A 10258-nucleotide genomic window follows, 5' to 3' on the forward strand; every position below is an offset into this window, starting at 1 on the left:
GACTTCCTGATTATACGCAGCTCTGTCCCACCAGACATGGCACCAGACACGAATTAATGGACCATTCTGGTCTGGTATGATTGAGTAGATTATTTTCCAAATGTATTGTGAAGAATGTAGGTAATGTACATTGGAGCCTACAGTAAAAACAGAACCCGATCAGATGAAACAAGAGAGAAGGGGGGGGGGGGGGGGGCTTTGGATTGTAAAAAGCTTTGGCTTTTCATTCTTTTTGTTATTTCATATAGTTTTGTTTGTTCCCAGTTTGTTTTTCTCTCCAGGGTACATTAACCCGTTAAAGACAGCGGTCATCCTGACATGTTCTCTCAGACCTCAGACTCCCTCTCCTATCTGAAGAGCCCCAGCAGTAGAGAGCTGAGGTAAAGGTTGGCCAAGGCAAGGGGTAAATAACTGACTAGCTGATAACCAATGGAGAGCCGGGCTGTGGCTGTGGCTGTGGCTGTGGCTGTGGCTGTGGCTGTGGCTGTGACCTCACTATTATGAGGACCAGAATGCATGAAGCCCCCCACATTAGCGCACCAGCGTTGAAGTCTCCTTCAGTGTGCCGTCATGGAGAAATACTTTACTTATGATGACTGTGTCCTATGCAATCACAGGAGTAAGTCCGCTGGAGCCAGGCCACCATATAGGCCTACCACCTTCAAGGCAGATTCAGGAAGTAGTTTTGTGCCACTGCGGTAAGCGTACCCAACAGAATGTGTTCATCTTATGCCACAAAAATAGAACTGGCCTGCGTATAAAGACTGTCTGTGCAACTAAGCAGTGATTTCTTAATCGTCAGTCAACCAGTTAATGTAGAAAGCAAGTTTGGTAAAAAAAAAACTATTGTGGGGCTCTGTATAGTGTTAGTGTTTGAATAGTCAGTGTTTGTTTTCCAAAGCTACTTAGGGGACTTTGTCATGTATTCCTAGGCCTGTTGGGCAAACAAGAACAGTCATTATTGACTTTGTCAAAATTGTGTCTCATATTCTGTTGAGTGCAAATCCATTGTAGATTCCTACTTAATTATAATCCCAAAAGGGTTGAACTAAGTTATCTTCGAAAGAGCAGGGAGTGTTAGGGAAAGCTGACTTTTGTTATTTATCTCTTTATTTATACTTTGCGTTCTGTCAGTCTTAAAACCTTTCTAGTAAACAAAAAGAGATGATAATGGTGCTCATGACCTCAGAGAAGCAATGAAGGGGGTGAAATGAAACCCTGGAACAATGACGCTATCCCAGGGCTGTTACCTGAGACATGCCCAGACAGGTGTATTGAGTGGAGGACGAGCTCGGAGGCTCAGCAGAACTGGGTTAAGCCGTGCTCCATGACTGAACAGCAGCCAAATGTGCAGGCCTTTCAAAACATATCAAAGTGTGTCAAGCGTGCTGTCAAATATGATGCAAAGGGATGCTGGTAAGGTGAATTCAGTAGTGGATATCACAGGGTTTAATGCTGTTTTCAACAGTGGAGAGATCATAGGGTTTAATGCTGTTTTCTAGCCACTACAGAGGCAAGCCTGGAGCGTGTCATTATTTTATGGAGCTTTACTGTAACAGTAGAGCTGTAAGGGAAATGTAGTTTTCCTGAAATATAGAGTGTTTTTTCTAATTCTATGTGTCAGCGTATAAGTTCAACAAATCCTTGTATTAAAATCTAATGCATCGAGATGTGAACAACATTCTGCAGCTCGGACATTGAAAATGGAGGTGAGGAAAAAGGGAATACTACCAATCCGCACAGTGGAACAGCATCCACAGACCCTCAGTCTGAGGTATTGAGGAGAAGACGAAAACCAGCACTTGTCAGGTATGGGATTAGTTCTCCTCTAGTTCTATTATTATTGAGTTTTACTATTATTATTATTATTTTTTATTATTATTATTTTATTATTATATATATTATTATTATTATTATTATTTATGTTTTTTGGTGCCTTATTTCCACCCAGAGTTTTCACAATATCGACACTATTCTAGAATTTGCAGGTCCATCCTAATGCTGTGTATTTGGCTTGTACACCACTTTTTGATAGACTGGCTTGTTTTTATTAAATTGCTGTTTTTAATCGCTTATTTTCCCTTCTAAATGAATGGAGGGGATGTTATATGTCTCTAGTGGTATGCTGAGAATCAGCATTTGGTTCGATTTAGAGTTACAGCACAAGCCAGTTATGAAATCACATTTGTTGGTCACTGCCATTTTTGTTCGTAAGTGCTAAGAACAAATACAAGATGGCTACTTTACATTATCAACATGAACAAGAAGCTGTAATCAGCAGCTGGGATCAGGAATTACTGGCTGTCTCTCAAGCACCAGGGAGCGAACTAACTGGAAGACCAAAAGTAACGGGGGTCACACAATGGGGGTCTGACAAATTATAGTTTCTAACATTACAGTGTGTTAAGTTATAGTTCATGTTACGTTGTGGTTCAAGATGACAAGGTAACTTAAGTTTAGCAAATGCTAGTTAGTGGAAATGATTTCGGTTGAGTGGTTAGACTTCATAGCTACGTTAAATACCCATAACTCTAAGCCTGGATGGGCATAATGCTTCTGCTGGAATGTTTCAGACTTTTCAGGCCAGATCAAGTCACCTAACCGATTTCTAATTTAAATGAACAGGTAGGGGCTTCGTGATGTGTTGGAATCTTGTGACCTAACACAAGTTGGCATGTTAAAATTGGCAAATTTCTCATGAACCAACACATAAATAAATCCACTGAAAACCCCACCAATAACTTTCTGTTATATGAAATATTTAAAGCAGGGAACAACACAACTTTTGAACCTCCTTGAAAAGTATGTAGTGACACACTGAATATGCTCTGTGGTGCTGCCTTGTTATGGAAGACCGAGATGAGGGGGAGCAGGTTTTGGAGGGAGTTGAGAGCAGAGACGAAGAGTTGATGAGTGTAAGGGGGTTTTGGCTGGCGCTGGAGAAGTAACGCTTTTCAGTTCCGAAGGTACCACTAATGAATAGAGTCTTGATTGCCATCTCTTGCTGTGGAGAGAAGGCAAAGACAACAGATGTTCTTCACAGGAACAAACTGCTCACGTTCTTCCTAGATCTCAATAGGGTGCATTGCACACAATGAACAACGCATTTTGAATGTCGACTCATTAATATTTTAATAGCAGAGCGTGTGGGTCATTGCTGTTAGGGAATCGCTTTATGCCTTGTTAGATGATATTTATTGCTTATCCAAGTGTTAGTATCCACATCATTCACAGGTTATGGAATGCAATGGCGGACTGCTGCTGCGGAAATGCATCGAAAGTGTATCAATTGTAGATGAAACAAATATGATTTTAAATGCATAAGGCTGTACTCTGTGGTATTTTCTTTTTCAAGATTATATAGAATATATTGAAAGCAGTTCTAATTATTTGGTTTGAATGTGATGTCATGACCCATTTCATTAGGTCAAAAACATTTGATCCTTCACTTCTGTCACAAGTTCAAAGCGACACAGAGGCAAAACTTGAGAGGAAGAAATCTCATTCCAATCAGGTCAGTGTCTCCACCAAGACTAAAAAGCTTAAGGTCAATGCCATTTTATTCAGTAGGTTTGGTGTTCTTAGCATAAACTTGAATGCACAAGAGTGGATCATGTGAGTGAAATCTTTGTTTGTGCTCAATTTCAGTACCACAAACTGTTCAAAGAGCTCAGCAAGGATGAGCTGCTGAGGCAAAGTAAGCTGCTGTTTTTGTAAAATGTACAGACACAAAAAGCGTTCCGCATCTGTTTTGCCTTCTCCTCGAAAGCCTGTTCAGTGTGTTGGCTGATCTGTTTATCTCTGGTCCTCAGGTTACACTTGTGCATTACAGAAAGACATCCTCTACCAAGGTAGACTGTTTGTCTCCGATAACTGGATCTGCTTTCACTCTAAAGTGTTTGGCAGAGACACTAAGGTATGGACATACTTGCTAGCCAAACAGTTGGCCGACAACATCAAGCAACAGTTAGCAAACAAGACAACTGACCGACTTTTAAAGACCTTTTGGAAGACTGTCATAAAAAATGTAGAAGCCCCCTTGTAATGCTGGTGAAGATGCAACTTCCAAGGTGAAATAGGAAACCACTCGGTGTAGTAGTATAGAATGTCAGGTTCAGATCAATGTTTGCTTAACCAGTTACAGCAGTCAGTAATGCTTATCTTTTGGGGATGAAGAGGTGCTCTTTATCGATGCTTTATTGGTGCTTTTTATTGATGTTCATCAGATTCTTCTAGCTCTGCCAAATAGCACACAATCTGCTGGTAATCAGATGGTATTCTGAGCTCATGAAACATTGTTTGTTGTTTCTAGATTATGATTCCAGTGCTTTCCGTGGCTGTCATTAAGAAAACCAAAACTGCCATATTAGTGCCAAATGCACTTGTGATAGCTACATCAAATGAACGTGTGAGTGAAACGCCTCAGTTTCTTTTTGTGCTTTGTGCTTAGTTTTCTTTTTTGCATCAGTTGTGAAACACATTCTATGGACATAGTTACCGTAATGCTCTAATGTTTTGTGCCTGTTTTTCAGCATGTGTTTGTCTCCTTCATGGCTCGAGACACCACATACAAATTCCTCATGTCTGTATGCTACCATTTGGAGGTAAGCGTTTCTGCTTTACACAGCCAAAATTCTAAAATAATCAAGAATTAATGTATGTATAATGCTTCACCTGTACCTTTAGTTCTGTCAGAGAGGATGCGGTCTAGAACCAGAGGCTTGTATCCAGGGGGGAAAAAAACTGAAAGGTTGTACTTATAACAAGCTGACGCAGGATTGTTCATAGTGCTTTGTCCATCTAATATTCAACTTGACTGCTTAGTTAAAATCCTTTTTAACCTTTACCATTGTCGCCAAAAAAGTGACTTGTCTCCAAAATGTTTCTTGAAGAACCATTTCTGTGTTGTTCATGTTCTGTGATAGATATGTTCACTGGCTCAAACTGTCATGACTGCAGCCCAGTTCTCAAATGCTTTTGTAGTACCTTTAATTCTAGAGAGGCTACATCATAATTTCACCAAACCAAAAAGGTCAGAGTTCGATGCCACTCTCTTGATCCCACTCTGGCCAAAGCAAACCAAATAGGCTGCAGACTCAAGCTTTCATGGATCAGGGTTGTTCACTCTGTTGCTGACTGAACCAAGAGAAACATCTCTCTCTTTTTCATTTCCAGGAGAAGAGTACAGGAAACAGCCCTATCACCTCTTCAGCGGAGTGCAGCTTCAGAGGGGACCATGCTGCTACCCTGCCTCTGGTCGGGGACCTCCAGACTTATTCTTCTCTCATGTCACAACCTGCACTTCAAACCCACAGTCTCTCTTCTTAACGGACCTTACTGAACATGAAACTCATTAATGCGCTCTTTGGCTTGGCTCTGTAGAGGAACCCTGAAGGGACCTACATAGAACCCTTAGATGTAGAACCTTTCTGTACAAACCTTATGGGAATTCTTTGACAAGGCTACCAGACTTTCAGAACTTTTCAATTTTGAAGAAGCCTTTTATTCCTGAAGGAAATTATTTTGCAAAGTATGCAAAACTTGTCTATATTTTTCAAATGTAGCCTATAGTTGTGTTGTCTTGTGTAATGTTCTGTAGTCTGTGATGTCCACCTGGCTGATAACTGTGGTTGTCCATCTCGGCAGGATTTCTGTGCCGACTTCTCTGACCTGGACGGGAAGGTGAGGAAGAGGAGGCAGGAGATGGAGGACAGCAGCAGCTCTGACTCCCAGTCCCCAGACTGTGAGAAGATTGCAGGTGTGTTATCCGACCGTTATACCTCTCAGCACAGGTATGGTTGTTGGTGTGTTTGTGGAACACCAATATTATGAGACCGAATTCATACCAATGTGTACAAAAATGAGTTGGAATTATCTGTTTATAATGATGTTTAATGTACCATGATTTCACTCAGTCTGTATGGATTAACTCTTGAGTTTGAACTGGGTATCTGCAACATATGATGTGTGAAGCACAGTCCTGCACTAGACTCAAGCCCTCACTAGCAGGAGGCTCGAACCCCATGGGTACTAGTCAATAGCACATCTCTTAAGGTATCAGGAAGTGAAGCTTACTCACTGCACATATCCCCACTGGCTACTTAGATATTGCTGATGTATAGATCTCTATACGTATTGATAAACTATTCAAATAAGCACTACACCCAAATCTGCTTAATGCTTAATATGATCTCAGAGCCAGTCTTAAAATCTTAAAAACAACAACTGCTCTTTATCTTTTATCTTTGCAGAGTACTCAAAGCTTCCCCAGACATTCCTGAATGGGACTAAACCAGGAGAGATGCCGGTTGAACCTGAACCTCTCCCCCAACTCTCGTCTGAGACAGGGGACACCCCCCCATACAATGGTGCCCTCATACAGCGTTCATAAATCCCATATAAATGGTCATGACAGTCAGATACATACCACTGCAAACATATGGCACGGTATATTCCTATAAGTTTAAACAATTAGTGCTCAACCCAAAGAAATGTTCCACTCTATCCACACTTCTTTATAATCACAGCATGTTGGATCCTCCTTCTTTCTAGTGATTGATTGGCTGAGACTTCTGAAATACATGTGGATGTGGGGGAAATATTTATTTAGCTAAATATTAGTGCCACAAACAAGTTGTTGATAATCTTGTTTAATGGGGTGTTTGGATTATGCAGCACAAATGGTTTTCATGCACACAGGTCTGATCCCAGAGAGCCAGTGAAATGCTTGAGTCGGTCATGTTGTGTTTTGCAGGTGTGCCTGAGACAGGAGAGATTGCATACGAGATCAAACCCCTGAGGCCTGTGTCTCTCAGCTCCCTTCTCATGGTCTATCTGTTTCTGTGAGTTTCCCCACAACATCGTATCACACTTCTCTCAGAATCTTAATGCTTGTTCTTTCAGTAGAGTTCATGTGCTGAAACAGTAATAGTGTGTGTGTGTGTGTGTGTGTGTGTGTGTGTGTGTGTGTGTGTGTGTGTGTGTGTGTGTGTGTGTGTGTGTGTGTGTGTGTGTGTGTGTGTGTGTGTGCGTGTGTGTGTATGTGTGTGGTAATGCTGTCCTTTGTCTATCTCCATGACCAGAGTGTGTGTTTTAGTCTTGTCCTCGTGCTACATGGCCTTCAGGATCGTTTCTCTGGAGCAAAGGCTAACCTCCCTTGGCTCTATGAACGAGCCTCTTGGCAATGGGTAAGAACAGAGGGCATGTTTGTGTGCAACTAGCCTACCTTTAACAACTGATGAAAAATGTTCAGTCTGTTTTTTTATGAATTTGATGTGCCTTTTGTCGATGATTCATTGATCTGAGTAACGCATGTGTTTGTCACGTGTGTGTTTCAGTTACGACTACCATGAGGATAATGCTGAGGTTTACTCCGTGTTATCTATGAATCTTTTAAAACTGGAAAAGGTGAGTGGACATACAACGCTATGTCCTGTCCGCTGGGCGAAGAAGAACCATGGAAATGTTATGTGAACAGTTTTCTCTGAAATACAACAGGGGCATCTTTCTTAATCAAACATTTTATAATAACTGATCCACTATAGAGATAGTGAGGTGATCCCCGTGTCTAAAAGGAGGAATCACCAGCTTAACAAATCAGTTCACCAAAGTCTGAGTTTGCTGTTCAACCATGACGTTTGACTTTCTATGGGCATCACAAACACAGGAAAAAAAACATAATCAAACTAATCTAAAATGTCTTTAATTTTAATTTGTGCAGTAATTATTCTGGCAATTGGGTAAGGTCTGCTGCAGTGTGGAAGACTTGAAACAATAGTAGTCGTTGGGTAGTAACTGGTTTACCCCTCAACAGCTCCAGAGAAACCTGCGTCGACTGCTTGAGGAGACCCAGTGAGGTCTGCTGAACCACACCCCCTCTGTGTTATGGCACATGGAGAGAATCTATGGATGATGGATGGGAAGGCATTTGTCTATCTTTGTCAACGCCTGATGATGCATGTATATATATGTATATGTATATATATACATGTGTGTGTGTGTTTAATTCATGTATATTTCATTCATTTACATGTATAATTCATTTAATAGGAATGATCAAGTATACCATTTTCACTCTTCATGTGTCATTTGCCAGATGTATTACTGTTGTTTTCGAAGAATCTTATTTCTAGTTTTAAATATATCACCCATGATTTGCACTGTCATAATCCTTTTGTTTGAAGTGAACTTGGCCCCATTACCTTCCTAAAGTTCAGATCATAGATTTGTCACCCCTTTCACCATCTGTGCATGTCATTCTTTATGGCCTGAGTAATACTAATGGTGTAACAGATAAGACCATGAAGTAAAGATCAGCTCTCTAGCACACCAAGAGGTCCGGAAGACAATTGCATTAAAGGCACTGTGATATGGTCTGGAAGAGACAGGACTGCACATAACTAATATCAAGAGTACATAACATTCAACTAAGTAAAACTTAATCCATTAATAAGAGAGAATTTAAGAAGATCGTTGTCCAGAACTGTGCAGTTTGAATTTCTTCACACTGATAGTGAAATGCATACTAGGTTTGTAATCTACACTGTAAAAGTTTATTTGCTAAATGTTTTAATGTGAAATTACATGTATATAAAATTGTTTCTTTTTTCCGAAGCTAGTGAGTATCCTGTGTTTTCCTTCCATGTCCAGCACACTGTGCATCTAAAAATGGCTGTAATTACATTCTAGAAGCCACTCCTTGTGGCTCGTCTAGTGAGCGTCGTTTGGCACTGCCGTCTGTGCAAGCACGGCAATCCAGACTATTCTCATTTGTAGTTCCACGTTGGTGGAACGAACTGCCTAGTACTACCAGAGCAGGGGTGTCCCTCTCTACCTTCAAGAAGCTTTTGAAGACCCAACTCTTCAGAGAGCACCTCCCTACCTAACTGGCACCTGACTAGCGCTTAACTTGCACTTCAGCAGTTACATTCCTGCACTTCTTTTTCCTTTTTTCTAGGTTGTTGTTTTCTAATTCTCATGTAAAGTAGTATTTATTGTAACACCATGCTTTTTATTGCTCTTAGCTTGACTGTTCTCTCCCTTGTACGTCGCTTTGGACAAAAGCGTCTGCTAAATGACTAAATGTAAATGTCCTTGAAGTCACTCATCTACCTCCCTATAGTTACATTTGGACTGTTTCCAAATTGTTTAAAAAAATGTTCTAAATGTCTGTAAGAAAATAATATCAAAGTAAAAGTTTGCAGTACATTGCTCACTTCTTCATGTGCTTATCACTCCTGGTACATCTCTGTTGCTGCCACCTACTGGAAACATCCCCCTTCCTGGATAGGTTGACTTACTGTACATCTTCGTAACTTTAAATCTAAACAGTACTTTTAATTTGTGTAAATCATTCTTTAACAACATTGAGATGTTTTTTAATCCACTCATACTTAACACATAGAACAGTTTAACACATTAAACACATTTGCTTCTCTTTTATACAGTCCACCAGTTCATCATTGCTCTTTCAGGTGGTTTCCTTGATCTAGCAGACCTTTTGGGAAAGGTGGAGCACGCTCAGTCTGTCCCTCTGGAGTTGCACTGACTCCCTCTGCAGATTCAGTATCCGCAACACTTTCCTCAAAGTCCTCCTGACTCTTTCTGTTTTCTCCTGATCACTTGTCCATCCTCAGTCTTTACAGTGAATGACCTGGGACTCTCCTCCTTAAGGACGGTTGCCTTTCTGTTCCAGGAATTAGGATGCTCAATTCTCACATCACTTCCCAGAAGAGGCTCCAGTCTCCTGGCTGTTATGTCATAGTACATCTTCTGTTTGAGCTTAAGCTTCATCTTTTTTCTTATTCATCACTTTGTTGTGGCTTTTCTTTCCAATGGGTGGCGCAGCCCTGTAACTTAAAGCAGTAATAATGAGTTATGTTCAAAAACTAGCAAGTTAACTACCAAAAAAAAAAAAAAAACCTTGCAAACACCACCAACAACCCAGTCGACATTGATAGAAACTTGCCAACACTAACTAATATTCCAGCCCGGTACACAGAACTACATAGGGCATATTCTGGATGGCTAATGGGAAAGACACAGATATTTATCTGTCCATCACATGACCATATGCTATCAAAATTAATTTGAGGATGGCACCAAAACTAGTTGCCTATAGAACCATACCTCAAAAAGAGTCAATTTTTTTGCACAGTGTTACTTGAACAAAGCCAGACAAGGGTCTGTGTCACTGTCAATGGCCTTTTTCATCAGTCTCTTAACAATTTGAACACATGTATCTGCCTTTCTATTAACC

The 10258-nt window shown here is 40.6% G+C and overlaps 1 protein-coding gene across 1 annotated transcript; it reads left to right on the plus strand.

Annotated features, from left to right (window-relative positions):
- Positions 1-446: 446 nt before the first annotated feature.
- On the plus strand, positions 447-8613 carry LOC105911133 (GRAM domain-containing protein 2B). Its single transcript, XM_012839919.3, has 14 exons — positions 447-698; positions 1690-1809; positions 3427-3514; positions 3649-3697; positions 3813-3916; positions 4313-4408; positions 4533-4604; positions 5176-5256; positions 5647-5758; positions 6252-6368; positions 6755-6842; positions 7083-7187; positions 7338-7407; positions 7814-8613. Exons 1-14 carry the CDS (start codon positions 571-573, stop codon positions 7853-7855), a joined length of 1272 nt encoding a protein of 423 aa, XP_012695373.2. The 5' UTR covers positions 447-570; the 3' UTR covers positions 7856-8613.
- Positions 8614-10258: the final 1645 nt, after the last annotated feature.

This window comes from Clupea harengus, chromosome 7 (genome assembly GCF_900700415.2).
Source record: "Clupea harengus chromosome 7, Ch_v2.0.2, whole genome shotgun sequence".
NCBI classification, from domain to species: Eukaryota; Metazoa; Chordata; class Actinopteri; order Clupeiformes; family Clupeidae; genus Clupea; species Clupea harengus.